Here is a 19,257-nt window from a genome sequence, read left to right as displayed (position 1 = left end):
CAAAGATTTGACGATTCGATTCGGAGGAGTCTAATTTGACTATCAACTTTGCAGTCGAATCGTCAGACATCAAAACCCCACCTGGTGGAGGGGGCCAAGTTAATACCTGCTAGAGGCCCTCACGCACAGTGTGTGTTTTTAAGGTTAAAGGCCTACTGAAATGCGATTTTCTTATTTAAACGGGGATAGCAGGTCCATTCTATGTGTCATACTTGATCATTTCGTGATATTGCCATATTTTTGCTGAAAGGATTTAGTAGAGAACATCGACGATAAAGTTTGCAACTTTTGGTCGTTGATAAAAAAGCCTTGCCTGTACCGGAAGTAACAGACGATATGCCCGTGACGTCACAGGTTGTGGAGCTCCTCACATCTGCACATTGTTTACAATCATGGCCACCAGCAGTGAGAGCGATTCGGACCGAGAAAGCGACGATTTCCCCATTAATTTGAGCGAGGATGAAAGATTCGTGGATGAGGAAAGTGAGAGTGAAGGACTAGAGGGCAGTGGGAGCAATTCAGATAGGGAAGATGCTGTGAGAGGCGGGTGGGACCTGATATTCAGCTGGGAATGACTAAAACAGTAAATAAACACAAGACACTCTATTAGCCACAACACAACAAGGCTTATATTTAATATGCCACAAATTAATCCCGCATAACAAACACCTCCCCCTCCAGTCCATATAACCCGCCAATACAACTCAAACACCTGCACAACACACTCAATCCCACAGCCCAAAGTACCATTCACCTCCCCAAAGTTCATACAGCACATATATTTCCCCAAAGTCCCCAAAGTTACGTACGTGACATGCACATAGCGGCATGCACGTACGGGCAAGCGATCAAATGTTTGGAAGCCGCAGCTGCATGCGTACTCACGGTACCGTGTCTGCGTATCCAACTCAAAGTCCTCCTGGTAAGAGTCTCTGTTGTCCCAGTTCTCCACAGGCCAATGGTAAAGCTTGACTGTCATCTTTCGGGAATGTATACAATGAAACACCGGCTGTGTTTGTGTTGCTGCAGCCGCTCGCAATACACCGCTTCCCACCTACAGCTTTCTTCTTTGCTGTCTCAATTGTTCATTGAACAAATTGGAAAAGATTCACCAACACAGATGTCCAGAATACTGTGGAATTTTGCGATGAAAACAGACAACTTAATAGCTGGCCACCATGCTGTCCCAAAATGTCCTCTACAATCCGTGACGTCACGCGCAGACGTCATCATACCGAGACGTTTTCAGCAGGATATTTCGTGCAAAATTTAAAATTGCACTTTAGTAAGCTAACCCGGCTGTATTGGCATGTGTTGCAATGTTAAGATTTCATCATTGATATATAAACTATCAGACTGCGTGGTCGGTAGTAGTGGGTTTCAGTAGGCCTTTAATTCATCATCATGTCGTCTTTAAATATGGGGAAAATATTACGGTAAGCAGACAAAAAGCGATCCCAATTTCCTGGTGTGACGTCGCCTCTCTAAAAATTGCTGCACTTGTTTTGAAATCCCCTATCTCTTATATAAAATATATTTGTCTGTAAATAATAATATTTCACTAATAGTGTTGGGAGGATGTTTTACATGGGGGACGTGATTGAGGCTCATCAGGACGCGCTACTGATGACTTGGGACGGTATAGCTCGTGCCAGCAACTCGAGGGTTGCAGGTTCGATCCCCGCTTCCGCCATCCGAGTCACTGCCGTTGTGTCCTTGGGAAAGACACTTTACCCACCTGCTCCCAGTGCCACCCACACTGATTTAAATGTAACTTAGATATTGGGTTTCACAATGTAAAGCGCTATATGAATGTAATTTACTTCACTTCATTTTTTTTGCAGGTTAACATGTAAAAATCGTCTCGTTCTTGGTGACTAGCAATGCAGCTAATGGGAGCAATCAATTTTACTTCTAAATCACTTTAAAACTGCATTCAAAAACCGCCAACAATACTTAATTTACGTTCCGTAAATTAATAACCAAGCTGTAACAACATTGTTATTATAAGAGCGAACAATGAAGAACTCTTTTTCTAGCATAGCAACACATCTGTGTGCTTCCGTATTAGCCATAAGAGCTAACTATGGCAAGGCATAAGCTAGCTTCTACGTCAGCACAAAACGCGTTTGAGTTTGTAATGCACAACACAATGCGATAGGACACCAATCTGTACTGAGTGAAAAACATGAACAATCATATTACAGTATCTGTAAAGTATTAGCCCACATGTCATGTTTTGTTTATACACAGCTAGCCAGACAGCGTATGCGGTCTGTCATGATACACGCATGACATGCTGCATGTATCATGATCAATATAAAGTGTGACTCACTCAATGGACAGTTGTCTGTTTGGCCCAGCTAGCCGGGGCCATTTTTTCTAGTTTATTTGGGTAAGCACACCATTTATGTCGAAATATCATGGCTACAAATTCCACATTTTTAAGCTTCAAATCACTTTCACCTCACTCTCTGGGCGCCCGTCTGCTCCAAAATCTTACTCTTCCTTCGTGCAGGCTTTTATCTTTGTTTATTTAGCTTCAAAAAGATAAGGATGTGAATCCTCATTTGTCCAAAAATAGTTGTGTTTGTTGTTTGTGACCGAATCTACCATGATTAAAACAAACTCGCGCCTTTGTTTACGGAAGTAGGAACACACATTTGTTGCCAGAAGTCGAAAGTGCGCTGCTATGGAAATGGAAATCAATGCGCTGGAAAAATCAGTCCCGGCAAAGATAAAAATGATCAAAATACAGTAAATATTGTACTTATTACACATTTTTATGAATGTGTATGTTACTACATTATATATACATACTTGCAGTGTGTATATAAAAGTTTAACAGAGGGTTTCAAAGTTAGAAGGCTTTGAAAGCTACAACTGTGACTCCCATTAGCCGCATCTCCCAAGCGTTTTTTATCATCTTTAAAATCCCCCCATGTTCTTGTCTCTCATAATGATTGTGGACGATAAGCAAAGTGCAATTCCCCTTTAAGTTTTATATTTTATTTTTGTAGCTGCTAGCATATTGCAATTCACCGGCTGTCATAGTTTGCACGAAAACGGCGTATTTCATATTCATGATAAAAGAAAAGTTGACAGCGAAAATTTACAATCCCAAGAAAATTGGACTGAATCAATAGCATTTATTCTCTTTCCAGCACATGAATTGTGTGCTCAATATCCCAGGAGACTATCGCTGTTATGAACATTTAAACTGGTATTATGAGACAACGCACAGGAATTTTGAAAACATGTTTTCTCAACATTCAGGTGGTAACAACAAACGCACTAAAATCGGCATTTTGGTTGTTTTGGATGAACACGACATTATGTTTTGGATACTACAATATTTTTGCTTGTAACTTGACCTACTGCAATTAATAAACCTCATTGAAAATAGAAACCCCGTTTCCATATGAGTTGGGAAATTGTGTTAGATGTAAATATAAACGGAATACAATGATTTGCAAATCATTTTCAACCCATATTCAGTTGAATATGCTACAAAGACAACATATTTGATGTTCAAACTGATAAAAAAAAAATTGTGTGCAAATAATCATTAACTTTAGAATTTGATGCCAGCAACACGTGACAAAGAAGTTGGGAAAGGTGGCAATAAATACTGATAAAGTTGAGGAATGCTCATCAAACACTTATTTGGAACATCCCACAGGTGAACAGGCAAATTGGGAACAGGTGGGTGCCATGATTGGGTATAAAAGTAGATTCCATGAAATGCTCAGTCATTCACAAACAAGGATGTGGCGAGGGTCACCACTTTGTCAACAAATGTGTGAGCAAATTGTTGAACAGTTTAAGAAAAACCTTTCTCAACCAGCTATTGCAAGGAATTTAGGGATTTCACCATCTACGGTCCGTAATATCATCAAAGGGTTCAGAGAATCTGGAGAAATCACTGTATGTAAGCAGCTAAGCCCGTGACCTTCAATCCCTCAGGCTGTACCGCATCAACAAGCGACATCAGTGTGTAAAGGATATCACCACATGGGCTCAGGAACACTTCAGAAACCCACTGTCAGTAACTACAGTTGGTCGCTACATCTGTAAGTGCAAGTTAAAACTCTCCTATGCAAGGCGAAAACTGTTTATCAACAACACCCAGAAACACCGTTGGCTTCGCTGGGCCTGAGCTCATCTAAGATGGACTGATACAAAGTGGAAAAGTGTTCTGTGGTCAGACGAGTCCACATTTCAAATTGTTTTTGGAAACTGTGGACATCATGTCTTCCGGACCAAAGAGGAAAAGAACCATCCTGATTGTTATAGGCGCAAAGTTGAAAAGCCAGCATCTGTGATGGTATGGGGGTGTATTAGTGACCAAGACATGGGTAATTTACACATCTGTGAAGGCGCCATTAATGCTGAAAGGTACATACAGGTTTTGGAGCAACATATATTGCCATCCAAGCAACGTTACCATGGACGCCCCTGCTTATTTCAGCAAGACAATGCCAAGCCACGTGTTACATCAACGTGGCTTCATACTAAAAGAGTGCGGGTACGAGACTGGCCCTCCTGTAGTCCAGACCTGTCTCCCATTGAAAATGTGTGGCGCATTATGAAGCCTAAAATACCACAACGGAGACCCCCGGACTGTTGAACAACTTAAGCTGTATATCAAGCAAGAATGGGAAAGAATTCCACCTGAGAAGCTTAAAAAATGTGTCTCCTCAGTTTCCAAACGTTTACTGAGTGTTGTTAAAAGGAAAGGCCATGTAACACAGTAGTGAACATGGCCTTTCCCAACTACTTTGTCACGTCTTGCAGCCATGAAATTCTAAGTTAATTATTTGTAAAAAAAAAAAAAAAGTTTATGAGTTTGAACATCAAATATCTTGTCTTTGTAGTGCATTCAATTGAATATGGGTTGAAAAGGATTTGCAAATCATTGTATTCTGTTTATATTTACATCTAACACAATTTCCCAACTCATATGAAAACGGGATTTGTAACTAGCCTCCAAGAGTTGAGCACCACTAGCATAATGGCATAAGAACAATCTAAAATATTGCTACTAATAAAATAACAACAATACACATATTAGTATTTTAATTTATGTACAAAAACAAAAACAATCCCCTGCAGATTAGCTGTACTTTTAAAAAAATATAGTAAAAATACAGATTTTGCCCAAAGTCACTAAATCGAACTTAGATTCAACTCTGAAAATCTTGAGTTGAAGACAGCCTTAGTTATTTAACAATACATGTTTTATAGTTTAAGACAATTTTCGGTATGATACTCATATATGATATGATCACTCATCAGAAATTATGGCGGCGGTGGCGTTTAACAAAAACGAAATATGCTGAGTCAGTATGAGGTTGCAGAGTAAGCGCACAACTAAAATGAATCATCTGCATTTAAGGGGAAATGCTTTTGATTTGCAGCCTTATTGTTGAGTGGCTTGAAAGTTATCCTCTGAAAACGGTAATGTACTTAGTGTTTCATTGCTATAGTTTCTCTCATCTTTACAATGTCTTTCCCTGAGATCGATGCCCACATGTAAATTGAGGCTTCTTGTTCGGATCTACAATGGAACCAACTTTCCAAAATAAATCTGCATTAAAACATCATACATATTTCATGGAAGCAAAGTGCGGTAAGAGCAAACCATTTCTTTTTTTGAGTGCAGCAAATAGTTTAAAACAAAGAGGAAATAAAGAAGTATATGTAGTGTAGTACAACATTTGATGTAGATAGGCCCATAATATTATAATTACTATTATATTGCTAAAAGAAGACATCTTAGCATACAATATGGGTGGCAACAAACAAAGAAATGTCAAAAGATTTCAGGAGTGTAAGAGCAGCTGGCAACCATAGATTTGGTTTCAAGTTACCTTTCTACGCTCACGTTTTGCTTTTTAGGGAGTCCCTCAGACGCATGGCTCCTTAAAGGGGAACTGCACTTTCTTTGGAATTTTGACATGACAACAGATGGATTTTTTTTAATGCATTCTAAACATTAAATAAATTCGATCAAAAGTCTGCTTACAATGGAGCCTATGGGAGCTGTTCAATTCTGCCTATGGAGCACCTAAAAAACCAAATACCTCCATTCGGGTTTTATATAAAAGTTAAAGTTAAAGTTAAAGTACCAATGATTGTCACACACACACTAGGTGTGGCGAGATTATTCTCTGCATTTGACCCATCACCCTTGATCACCCCCTGGGAGGTGAGGGGAGCAGTGGGCAGCAGCGGTGGCCGCGCCCGGGAATCATTTTGGTGATACATGATGTATATGTGTAATGTAGTAACGGGCACATTTATAATAGCATTTAATATTTACTATTTAAATAATTTTAAGCATACGCGGCACATTGATTTAAAAAAAGCATCACATTAGCTTTTTTTTCCCCTTCATCGCTGATTTCTGCTCACTGCAGACTTTATGAGAGCCAACAAACATAATAAAACATCACATACTGCAGAAGGTCCGCTGTCATTAGAATGCTGACTGCTTGTATGTTCACATATTCCCATTTAGATGAAAAATGCCTCATAATCCTTGCAAAGAAATTGTGAACGATAGGCAACATTAAAAAAAAAGTGCAGTTCCCCTTTAAGTATATATCACAGTATAAAAAAAACGTTACAGAATAAAAGACAACTTTTCAACACTGTTTAGGTATACTACTGCTGATGCTCAGGAAAAGGCCAGCTACTAGAAAAGTGTGGCATAGCATGGCACATTTCCCCGACCACATTATATTGAACCAATCTAAATGAGTTCAGACTATTAAGCTTTTTTTTGACAATATATTGCACAAATATTGTTGAAGCACATGTCAAAAGCAATCAAAATGAATTGCATAATACACAAATCTGTGGAACCCCTACTGAGAAACCCATTTCTGTCAGGTCTCAAATTTACAATAACAGTTAAATTAGGTAAAAGGGTTAAAATGCTGGGAGGCAATATTGATAATTCCATTGAAAATGCAGAGGGAGTTTGTCAATATTAATTTTCCTGAACCCAAAGGAGCATCCCGACTGGTGTGTCATTTATTCACAGGGCCTGGAATCATGCACTCTGAAACTACATCGACCTTATTAAATCCCCGAGAGGCTAAATCCATAACCTTTGACCTCTATCACCAACAAAAAACAAATCTGCGGAAGACTAGCAGTTTAAATATAATCTGTAGATCTCTCAAAGATTACAATGTTGTATTTATTGCATACCTTTTTTCTTCAGGAAGGCTTTTCTGGTGGCAAGGGGACTCTGACGCACTTTTGGATTTTGAAGAAATTTCACAGCCGTAGAAATCTGGGAGGAGACAAAAGTCACATGAAATTATAGGACCACATGAAAATGGCACTTTCAAAAGCCCATAGTGTCAGTAGAGAAAAATATTTGTTATAAGTGGAAAAACATTAAAAGAATAATGGATATTGCTAATAATGGAGAGAAAGCCCACCTGGCTATTTTCAAGCCAATGCAAATGGAGAGAATGACCAAATCAGCAGTTATAAAATTAGCCCATCAAGAGTGCTCAACAAATGGAGAATAGAGCTTAATTTGCTATTACCCTCTTAAAGACAAACTTCCAGTCTTAAGTGCCTATAGTGAAAGAAAATCTATACTTAATGCAGAGGTGATCATTTGTATCTAATAACCTTAGAATCCAAGCTTGAAAACCTCTGTAATCCTTCCAGTTAAAAACCTACCATGATCAAATCACGCAGTCTAAATGTTGTAATGACCTGAAACGTTAATGCACTAGAAAGTTAAATAGCATCAGAACATCAAAAGTTTTAAGTGCACTGCTTTCATCGATTTTATTATGTTTTCCTTTGAGATGAACTTTAATTTTCCATCCGCGTATGCATTTCCAAGAATTGGAAGGAAGGTGGGGGTGACTGTCCGTCAAACTGTATTAAACAATACATTTGAAGCGGGCGCCTTGGAAAATGGATAAATATGTAAGAACGCAGAGAAAGAGGAAACAACTGGAGGGGAGGTTTAGATGACTTATCACACCTGTGGTCCCTGTGATTCAATTGCAAAAGTCATCCCTCTAATAGGTTGAAAGGTTTTGATTACTCTTCTTTTCTTTTAGTGTTGAAAGATACAAAGTGATTGAGCACCCTGCCAGTGGTAATTCATTTTGGGTAATGCATTGCATATACTATGAACCCATTTCCATCCAAAAGAATTGCAGTTTCAACTTGTCCAGTGAGTGGCTGCGTAGCGAGCTTCATTTCTGTGACAAACACACAAGACTATCATGTCAAAGCAAACTCATGGATCTTATTCAAGTGTATTTTACTTTTCATTAGTGTGCGCACTCGGCAATTAAGGTGAAACACAATTAAATACACTCTGGTCTAAGTAAGTATTTAAAAACATCTCCACGCATGTAATGAAGTTTCAACAGTGGAACTTGTTTAACTCAACGCCGCTCAGATTGGCTGACTGACGTTGACACAATCGGTTTTGGACATAACCGAAACAAGAAATTGCTTGAACATTTATTTACTTGTGACTTTCGTCAGATAACTAATTTAAAAACCTACTTACTTTTTTGCACATGCATATAATGTACCTGTTGTTTCTTATTCCTTTTCTTTATCTAATTGCACTATTTAAATTTGTTCGATCTTCGCGTTTTTTATTGCATGTCTGTGACAGAGAATGAGCTGCTTCTAATCTTATTGTACATGTGAAGATTGACAATGAACGGAATTCCATTTGGTTTATTTTTTACTGCTTACACTGTGTTTCTCTATTTGTGTATATTTTATGTTTGATTTGTCTGTTTCTGTTATGATCCGCTGCCCGGATCATATTTTTTGTTTACGTTTTCAAGATACTTGTGTTTTTGGTTAGTTTTGGACTCCTTGAGTGCCTGTTTTGTACACCTGAGTTTGTTGCCATGGCTGCTTATTATTTTCACCTGCCGCGTTTGTTCCCGACACGCACCTGTTTGTCATCACTGACATTATTATTTAAGCCTGTCCTCCCTGTCATTCGTTCTTGCTTCGTAGTTTGTTTTCACACAACTGATGACGACTTTTGTTTCCTTGCTCTGAACCTGCTATCTTCCACGCTAGACTCCTTTTTACCTTCTAGCTTCCACGCTAGCTCCTTTAGTTTTTGCCTTCCGTGCTATGAGCACGTTTTTGTTTATGCCAGTATAATTTATTCCGTAAATAAATCATTTCTTTTACCTTCACGCTGTGTCCGAAGTCCGTTGCATCCAGGGAGAACGAAACCCCGCATCACCATGCGCCCCGGTCGTCACAGTACGAAGCAAGCAAAAAGAAGTTCTCTCGCATCGGGCCTGACGGAGGTGGATGAAGAAGGTGCGTGGATGGTCCTCCGAGCGATGGAGGCAGAGATGCTCCGCTGCAATCCAGATGAGGAGATGATATGGGGACCTGGAGGTGTTCTGGTCCCGATCGACTCCATCTGGCCCGGGGAAGTCCGCTCTCAGCCCGCTCGCACGCGTCAGCGAAGGCGGAAGTCGCACAAGACGGCTTCAGCTCGCGACATAGACGCGCCATCCCCGCAATTCTTCCCTCCGGAACACAGCCAAGCAGCCCAGGATTCCCCTCCGCCGATGTTTGGTAATCCCATCACTCACTTTGCCAAACAGTTCACCGATTGGGCTGTCAGTCAGCTGGAGACCCGCGCGGATGACGTCATCCCGTTCACTGGAGATGACGTCATAGACGAAGACATTTTTTTAAATTCAGTCAACTCTTTCTGTCAGCCGCCTCCAAATTACTTTAATTCAACAATTAAGCATTATCAGGACATTTTTTTAAAATATAGGTCTAGTCAGTCCCACTCACCTTCTGACTTTCAAGCTCAGCCCCCAATTACTTTGGCCCCAGCCCCTATGGCTCAAGCTCCGCCCACTCCTCTGTTTTCTCCCTCCTGGTCGTCCCTACAGTCCACTATTGAAGAGCAGAATAGACAATTTGGACAATCAAAAGGGGAGGAGCCTATCCACCTCCTCACCTCCTCCCTCCCACCCCTAAAGACTGTTCCAGACTGCACAAGACGCGCCTGGGATCCGCTTCTTGAGGGGGGGGGGGCTAGTACTGGGTGCTTTTTTTTAAAAATATAGGTCTAGTCAGTCCCACTCACCTTCTGACTTTCAAGCTCAGCCCCCAATTACTTTGGCCCCAGCCCCTATGGCTCAAGCTCCGCCCACTCCTCTGTTTTCTCCCTCCTGGTCGTCCCTACAGTCCACTATTGAAGAGCAGAATAGACAATTTGGACAATCAAAAGGGGAGGAGCCTATCCACCTCCTCACCTCCTCCTTCCCACCCCTAAAGACTGTTCCAGACTGCACAAGACGCGTCTGGGATCCGCTTCTTGAGGGGGGGGGGCTAGTACTGGGTGCTTTGCTAGTGGGCGGGCACAGCTGCGCCCAGCCAAGCCCAAAACTCCATGCCGGCCTCCGCCACCAGACATTCGGCATGCTAAGCCGCAACCCCCGGCCAGGCCACCTCCGCCAAAGTCACGCCCAGCACCTACTCCAAGTCTGGTTCCCACACCAGCACCGACTCCAAGTCTGGTTTCCGCACCAGCACCTGTTTCCACGGCAACGACAACGACAGCCCGGACGCCTGCCACTCTGACGCCACCATCAACCCTGGTGGTCCTGCAAACACCATCCTCTCCACCTCCATCGCTGCAAAGCACACGAGACACCGCAGAGACCGACCAAGTAAAAAGAGCATTGCACTAACAGGCCAAACAACTTGGACAACAAGAGGAACAGTTTGGCGTTCTTGGGGCTTGCGTCAACGCCATAGCGGAACGCCAAGACGCCCGCCTTCATGCGTTGGAGAGACAGATGGGAAGTATACTCTCCACACTGCAGGTGATGATTCCCCCTACGGCCAACCTAGCACTCCAGCTGAGACATCCACCACCCACAGAGACTCCGTTGCCTGATTCGTCCTTGGCTCCGCCCACGCCGACAGACGAGCCGCCTGCTCCGCCTCTGGCTCCGCCCACGCCGACAGACGAGACGCCTGCTCCGCCTCTGGCTCCGCCCACGCCGACAGACGAGCCGCCTGCTCCGCCTCTGGCTCCGCCCACGCCGACAGACGAGCTGCCTGCTCCGCCTCTGGCTCTGCCCACGCCGACAGACGAGCCGCCTGCTTCCATGGCGACGGCTCCGCCCACGCCGACAGAGACGACGCCTCCTGCTTCCATGGCGACGACGCCTCCTGCTTCCATGGCGACGACGCCTCCTGCTTCCACGGCGACGACGCCTCCTGTTTCCACGGCGACGACGCCTCCTGTTTCCACGGCGACGACGACGCTTCCTGCTTCCACGGCGACGACGACGCTTCCTGCTTCCACGGCGACGACGACGCTTCCTGCTTCCACGGCGACGACGACGCTTCCTGCTTCCAGGGCGACGACGACGCTTCCTGCTTCCACGGCGACGACGACTCCTCCTGCTTCCACAGCGACGCCACCTTCCTCGCCCTCATCGTCGTCTCAGCGACCTCGAGTGGTCTGGCTGCGCAAGCGGCGCTCTCGGAGGTTAGTGTATGGACGCCAGTGGCGCAAACAGCAGCGACACCCGAGACGTAGTCGTAGAACTCTCCGGCTGCTGAACTTCTGGCGCCACTCACGCCCACCTTCTCGGCAGCCACGAATGTGGCCTTTCCGTGGTCGCCCGCCTCGCCTCCGGCAGCGGCGTTCCATTCGCTGCCGCCACCTGACTCGTCCCCGGTGGATTCGGGGACACGTGGCCTGGCGACCCTCCGCCAAAGCCTCCCTCCACCCTCCCTTGACTCTTGAACTTTGTTATAGTTGGGGGGGTTTTAGTTTTTCCAGGGGACATCTGGAATCTGTCCCTTAAGGGGGGGGGGGGGGGTACTGTTATGATCCGCTGCCCGGATCATATTTTTTGTTTACGTTTTCAAGATACTTGTGTTTTTGGTTAGTTTTGGACTCCTTGAGTGCCTGTTTTGTACACCTGAGTTTGTTGCCATGGCTGCTTATTATTTTCACCTGCCGCGTTTGTTCCCGACACGCACCTCTTTGTCATCACTGACATTATTATTTAAGCCTGTCCTCCCTGTCATTCGTTCTTGCTTCGTAGTTTGTTTTCACACAACTGATGACGACTTTTGTTTCCTTGCTCTGAACCTGCTATCTTCCACGCTAGACTCCTTTTGACCTTCTAGCTCCCACGCTAGCTCCTTTAGTTTTTGCCTTCCGTGCTATGAGCACGTTTTTGTTTATGCCAGTGTAATTTATTCCGTAAATAAATCATTTCTTTTACCTTCACGCTGTGTCCGAAATCCGTTGCATCCAGGGAGAACGAAACCCCGCATCACCATGCGCCCCGGTCGTCACAGTTTCATATCTTTCAAACTTTCATCTAACACATCTACAACAGTAATTTTGGTGTTTCTTGACAACAATGACAGTAGTGTTTCATACATGCACACATTTTATCTTCTTGTGGCGACCTGCCTAAAAAATATATTGGGGCATTTTTTGTTGCTGTGATAGAATCCAGGTCAGTGATTCTCCAACTGTGGTACGAGTACCTTTGTCTACACTAAGTCGTTTAACCCCTTAAACTAATAATTATTTAGCCTAAACCCCGTTTCAGCCACACTAAACCAGCATTTAAGGTTCCCCCTCCTCGGACAAATTTTTACACGGGTAAGTCAGCCGCGTAATTCTTGAATCTCCGGCACTTAGATTTGTATGGACTCATTGATTGTTTACAAAGTGAGTTCGGAGAGGAAGTGACGCCAGAAAGACCTCGCCCACACAGGAAGTGACATCAAAAAGAACACGCCACAGCCAGCTTCATAATAAAACGGTTTCGTACCTCGGAGCTAACCACTGGGAATATGAAGGCGAGTCATCCAGACATGCCGTGTTTCTCATTCTTCTACATGTAAGGACGCTTGTGAAAATCACAAATGAATACCTTAAGAGAAAGCGATTGCAGCTATTTGGGATACAACACTTCTCAGACGGCAAGAGAACTTTCCAATGTCCGGCCGGGTCAGCTGCGATGCTACTTAGCGAAAAACTTTGTCCATTTGTCGAAGGAGAGTCAACGAGAATGTGAACTCCCGTGGATGTGATTAAAAAGATAGCGTGTGCTTTGTATTACCTGGCCGTCGAGGAAAACGGCGAATGCATTCAGACTGGCAAAGCAGACTGTATCAGTTATTGTCCGCCATTTAAGTTGCCGACTCAACGTCTAGGTCCAGAGTATATAAAGTCACTAAAAAGGAATGGACAATGAAGGTGAAGGCAAAAGAGTGAGGAGTGTCCTGACCAGATATCTAGATTCCTAGATTGATTAATGTAAATTGTTCTTTATCACATTGTTTACGTGTTTAATAAAGATTTGATTAATTTCTGATGTCTCAGGTGTGATTCACTACAATAGGGCCCCACAGCACACTGGATTCCAGTTCATTGAAATATTACAACACTGAATAATGTTCAGATAAATTAAATTTAAGAGGAGGGTGCGAGGGGGTCTTAAACGGTGGCATTGTTGTGTGTGGACAGGGATAAGGTTAGCTGTGATTTACCCTGGATAACCTTATCCGGTTTAGTGTAAACAGGGCCTTAGATTATGGGTGCTCCAATTAGTGGTGCACCAAAGAACAACTTGATTAAAGTGCAGTGTTTTATTTTCCAATATTCAAACACCGTGGTAGGGCTGGGTGATATATCGATGTACTCGATATATCGCGGGTTTGTCTCTGTGCGATATATAAAATGACTATATCGTGATATTCGAGTATACTTTCTTACGCAGTTGCTTTTAGCTGCTGGCATTACACTACAGGCTCTCCTCGCTCTTGCCTGTGTCTCTTTCTCACAGACAGACAAGCGCACCTTCTTACACACGTCACATACTGTCACGTAATACGTCACATACGTATACGCCCTCGTTGAGCAGAGAGGTAGCAGCATGGCTAACGTTAGCTGTGATGCTAGCGCAGCCGTGCGAGTGGTAATACTGTAACAAACAGTTCAGGGTGTTAGGTAAAGAGGAGGAATTTTGTCCCTCCAGAGTTGTAGGGCTGTGACGTAAGAGGTCTATAAGTGTGGGTTGTTGAAGAAGGTGTGTGAAGATAACATTAAAGAAGTGGTGGAGACCGGACCTGCTCTCATGACTCCCATTTATTATTTTATTATTATATTATATAAGTACACAGAATATGCGAATCCAGGACACTCGGCTACAATACGAGAGAGAGAAGGTGCCAATCTGGTAACAAATGAAGGAAGAATTAATTCCCCCAAAAAACAGCAGGGGGTACATTGTCTGGCGGTGGTTTGGCTTCAAGTGGGAATATGTCTAACAGACAACCGTAATTTGTCAAGTGTGGGGCAAAAGCGTTGCTATAAAAAGTAGCATTACTGCTAATATGTAGCATCATTTCAAAAGTTACCAGCTAGAGAATGAAGAGTACTTACACCGCATGTCAACATCTCTGTTCGGTGCCACACGCCCACACCATCAAAATACTGAGGCAAACATTTCCAGATCAACACCGTATGAAAAAAAATAGTGAATTTCTTTAGTTGTGATTTCCTTCTCTGCATGAAAGTTTAAAATGAGCATATATTAATGCAGTATGAACAAGAATGTTTTAATGTAGACACATAGAATCATCATACTGCTGTGATTATATGCATCAAGTGTTCATTCAAGGCTAAAGCAAAATATCGAGATATATATCGTGTATCGCGATATGGCCTTAAAATATTGCGATATTAAAAAAAAGGCCATATCGCTCAGCCCTACACTGTGGTATTGTTCAAACTGTGTGTACTGGTACACTGGCCCAAATATTAAATATACTTGATAAATAAAACCTATGCCTTGTTTTTAATGAATATTTAGACCTACTACGCTACTGCATTTTAATGCTGGTCATTACGGTGGTACTTGGAGATCTAAGTGTTTTCTAATGTGGTTCTTGGTGAAATAAAATTGAGAATCACTGATCTAGGTTAATGTTGGCATGCTTTTATTTTAATGTTACTTTGCACTGAACTGGAAGTCTCTTCCTGCACACGTTAATGCTGTGTAATGAGACAGTAGTTACATTACTGTTTCACACTGCTTAGCGATTATAATGAATTTGATGCGACACAACTTATTGACATAACCATGTTGAATCTTAAACCCTCAATCTTTATGTTGAAAAAAGCGGTTGACCATGTATGTCAATGTTGGCTTAAAGAGGAACTGCACTTTTTTGGGGGGAATTTTGCCTATCGTTCACAATCATTATAAAAGACATCACGATGGAAGTATTTTTTTTTTAATGCGATCAAAAGTCAGTTTACAATGGAGCCCATGGGAGCCGCTCTATTCTGCCTATAAAGCCCTTAAAAAACATCAAAACACCTCCATGTTTATACATGATGTAAGTATATATGTAATGTAATAACAGGCATCTTTATAATAACATTTAATATTTTCTGTATTTTGATCATTTCAAGCATACGCTTAACTTCAAAAACGCATCACGAAGTTGGCTTCTTTTTTTTTTTTTAACATCACTGATTACTGCTCACTGCAGACTTTATAAGAGCCAACAAACATAAAAAAACATCACTTACTGTACAATGTCTCCTCTCATTAGGATGCCAAATACTGGGATGTTAATATATTCCCATTTAGATGAAGAATGACTCAAAATCCTTGCGAATAAAAGGGCGGTGGAGCCAAGCGTCTTTTCTTGTCGTTCTCGCCATTTCCGGGTCTAAATTGGCTGTCAAAATGTACCAACTTGTCGGAATATGTCTTCGTTGTTCTACTATCCAGGTGAGAGGCATTATTTATGATCTAGAATAAAGTTTGACGAGCAAGAAAACGAGGAAGCAGCTCATCAGTCGATCATGTCAACATTGGCACACAAGCTTGTGATCACTGCGCCGCTATAAATAGTTTGTCTGCGTTAGCACTTATAATAACAATATCACTAATAATTGGTTAATATTCAAGTCACAAAATGTAAATGGACAATTGTTGGCATTTTTTGATGGTTATTTATTTGGTTTTATGGGCGGAATAGAGGACCTCTCATTGGCTCTGCCGTAAGAATGCCAGTTAGAATGCAAAAAAAATCTAAAAAAAAGTGCAGTTCCCCTTTAAGAAAACACTTAGTAGTAATAAGAAAAATATGATACCATAACAAAACAGTACAGGCTTCGATGGGTTCTACTGTACTACATGTACATACAATCTAGAACATTCAAATGCTGCTACATATTATTTAGTGAACAAATATACATAAATTGCACTACTGCATACTATTGTTGTAGACTGAGTGTGTTTTAAAGTTCTGTATTTCCACAAATTGAGTCCATTACTTTAATAGTCACTTGGTTCCAATTATTCACTATTCTCGTAAGTGCCATACCTTTAATAAATACTTTTTTATTTCCTCATATAAGGAAAACAAACACACAGAGGCTGTCACATTAGACATCTTTGGACCCCACACACGTTTTGCAAAGTTAACGGTGAACTTTAAAGAAGAAAAGGCTGCGTATCCATGCTGATTAGAAAAAATTATAAACCCATCCACTCAACAAAGACCAGAAAAACATGTAAGTAATAGAATTACAATATATCCAATAAATTACACAATACATTGTGGTATTAACTGATTGTCATTTGCTGTGAAAAAAATTCCCCCCCAAAAAATAAAGGCCTCCCCATATGAAATTAACACCCCAGTCACTATATAAATTGTAAAGAAATATTTATTTTTAAATAAGAGCTTTTAGCAAGCCTTAAGTTGTTCAAGTCAAAACAAAAAACCTTGGATAACCGAAATATACAGACTATAATGTAATATTCTAATATGTATACACCAGCCAAGTGATGTAGATGCTATAACAAGGGAATGACCTAATAGAGAGGGAATATGCTGAATTAACAATATTGTTTCCTTGCCTTACCGAAGCAATAGACTATATTATTGATAAAATATTGTGGCCGTGTTAATAGTCATAAGCACAACATATTTGTAAGGAACATGGCCAGCTCAGCGGCAAACTAATGAGGTACATGTCCATTTGGTTAGCGGTAGACCTTCAGGGAAAGGAAAAGTGCACATCTTAGCAGATGACATAGAAGCTTTAAACAAGTTCCACCCAGACATCTCAATCAATTATAACCACATTGCACAGATTTTAGTCTTGTCTTGTTATTGACTTATAGATCATCTCAGTTATAGTGTTGGGTAGCACAACTGGGCTTTTAGGGTGTGGGATGCAAAGAAACAAAACAAGATAGATTCAAACCGAGACAATAATGAATAAGACAAAATTATAGGAACCAAAGAATAGCTAAGACATTGGTTGGTGTTTGTTTAATTTTTATTTGAACAATTTTCCCCCCTTGTTCTATGAAGCTCTACTTGCTAATGCACCAAAGTGCTTCATGTTAAGGGCAATAATCATTACAAACCAGATAGCCAATAAAGTGTCAGGTAAAGCAGAAAAAGAGGCAAAAACTCAATCACAGGAGCAGAGACCATTAACCAACACACTTAACGTGAGTGAAGTTGATGAGCGAACAGGATTACAGCAATGTTATTGAGTTTGAATTGGACAAGAGTTGCAATGCACTGCACAGCGCAATATTACAATTGCGATACGCTGATTTGTGAGAAATGAGAACAAAATGCATTTACGCTTGGCCAACATCATGCGGTAAACAATGTAACCAGTTTCAAAGTTTAGCTAGACCTAGTAAAAACATTCAACAAGAGCTGTTTGTCGTTATGCGGTTATTAATGTGATATTAATAATAATAATAATAATAATAAAGAAACAATCCTAATTAGCTGTTGAATATATTTTTTTGTGTATTTGACGTTTTCCCTTTTTGTTCATCAATGCATAAGCTATCAATATTACACATTCTCATTCAAATGATCAATGATTGCGGAGATATGGAGAAGGGTAGGATTAAATAAACTGTTTCTTCCGACTCCTTTTCAGACAAATTACAGTGTTCTAGTGCAAGCATATAATGTTCCTTAATGTTATTGTTACATGTGTTAATACACATTTAATCTAGATAATATGTATCTTTGGTGTAAATTTTGCATAAATTATGCTCCCAGTCACTTTTATTACCCGTTTTTTTCCTGTTTGCAAGATGTTCGATTCTGGAGGCATTCCCAGATTGCAAATGAAACCCTGCTCCAACCTCTCCAAAAGTATAATTTATCTTTTGAAAATGTACACCGTTTAAATATACATCTATAAGTTACCACTGCTATTTTTTTTCCAGACACGGTGAAAAATAACTTCATAAATATTATACAGACCCACCTGGTCACAACTTTCGGTACATCTGCACACTCGCCGATCGATTCAGACTCTGCACAAAAAAGATGCTTTTACCAGCATTTATATCGCTGCATGTGACACATCTGTGTCAATATGCCCCAGCCATGATTGGATGAGAATAATACTTTATCGTACTCCCCCCTCCATTCAGAGGACATGATGCAAGGGGATTTTGGGTGCGGGGGTTCAATGAAGGGGTCTAAAAGGAAGTCATTAGCACGTATAGGATTTAGTCTTCGTGTGAATCAATTAATTCCCAATTGCCTCGGCCTGTACATTTGTGGAAAAGTGCCCCTGATATGATAATAGACTAATAGACATGGACAAAAATTGCGTTAGAATGGTGTCGGATTTCCAACCCTAAACAGACATTAGGAGGAAACAAAGCAAGAGAAAGTGAGAGACAGCGAAAAATGAAGCTCATTATTAATTTGGTGCTCTCATGTACGATTTGCCGTCACATGCTGTCTTGTATGACTTAACCAAATACCTTCCATGTTACAAGAGCCCCGCTAAAAAGGAATGATGTTTTAATGAAATTATTGTATTTCCTTTACTCGCCTGACTGGTTGATGTGGCCGACAATGCTTTTTAATCTTTTGAAACGAGAGGCTTGAAATGCCCGTCTAATTGTGACACGGTTCCCACCCTAATATGACCTTTAGCGGAGGAAGCAATGCCTCATGGGAGCAGCTATGGGGAAATATTGACCCTGGTAGGTATCATCAGCAAGTGAGGTGCACACTCCACTTAGACACTATGCTATCATCATCATGCTAATGCTGATGAAATATTTGAACAATAGCAGTACAAAAAGAGCACTTTATTTCACTTTTTATTTTTGTACAAAATAATTTAGAATCCACACTAAAATTTAG

The 19,257-nt window shown here is 41.4% G+C and overlaps 1 protein-coding gene across 2 annotated transcripts in view; it reads right to left on the bottom strand.

Annotated features, from left to right (window-relative positions):
* The window catches only part of pex14 (peroxisomal biogenesis factor 14), a 121,444-nt gene that overhangs the window by 45,833 nt on the left and 56,354 nt on the right, over positions 1 to 19,257 (bottom strand). For both annotated transcript variants that reach the window (XM_061976521.1, XM_061976513.1), the window contains exon 3: positions 7,222 to 7,306. In XM_061976521.1, coding sequence (XP_061832505.1) covers positions 7,222 to 7,306 — 85 coding nt within the window. The remainder of the gene's footprint in view (positions 1 to 7,221; positions 7,307 to 19,257) is intronic.

This window comes from Nerophis lumbriciformis, linkage group LG01 (genome assembly GCF_033978685.3).
Source record: "Nerophis lumbriciformis linkage group LG01, RoL_Nlum_v2.1, whole genome shotgun sequence".
Taxonomy (NCBI): domain Eukaryota; kingdom Metazoa; phylum Chordata; class Actinopteri; order Syngnathiformes; family Syngnathidae; genus Nerophis; species Nerophis lumbriciformis.
Note: the sequence above shows the minus strand (reverse complement) of the source record. Positions and strands in the feature narration are given on the sequence as shown.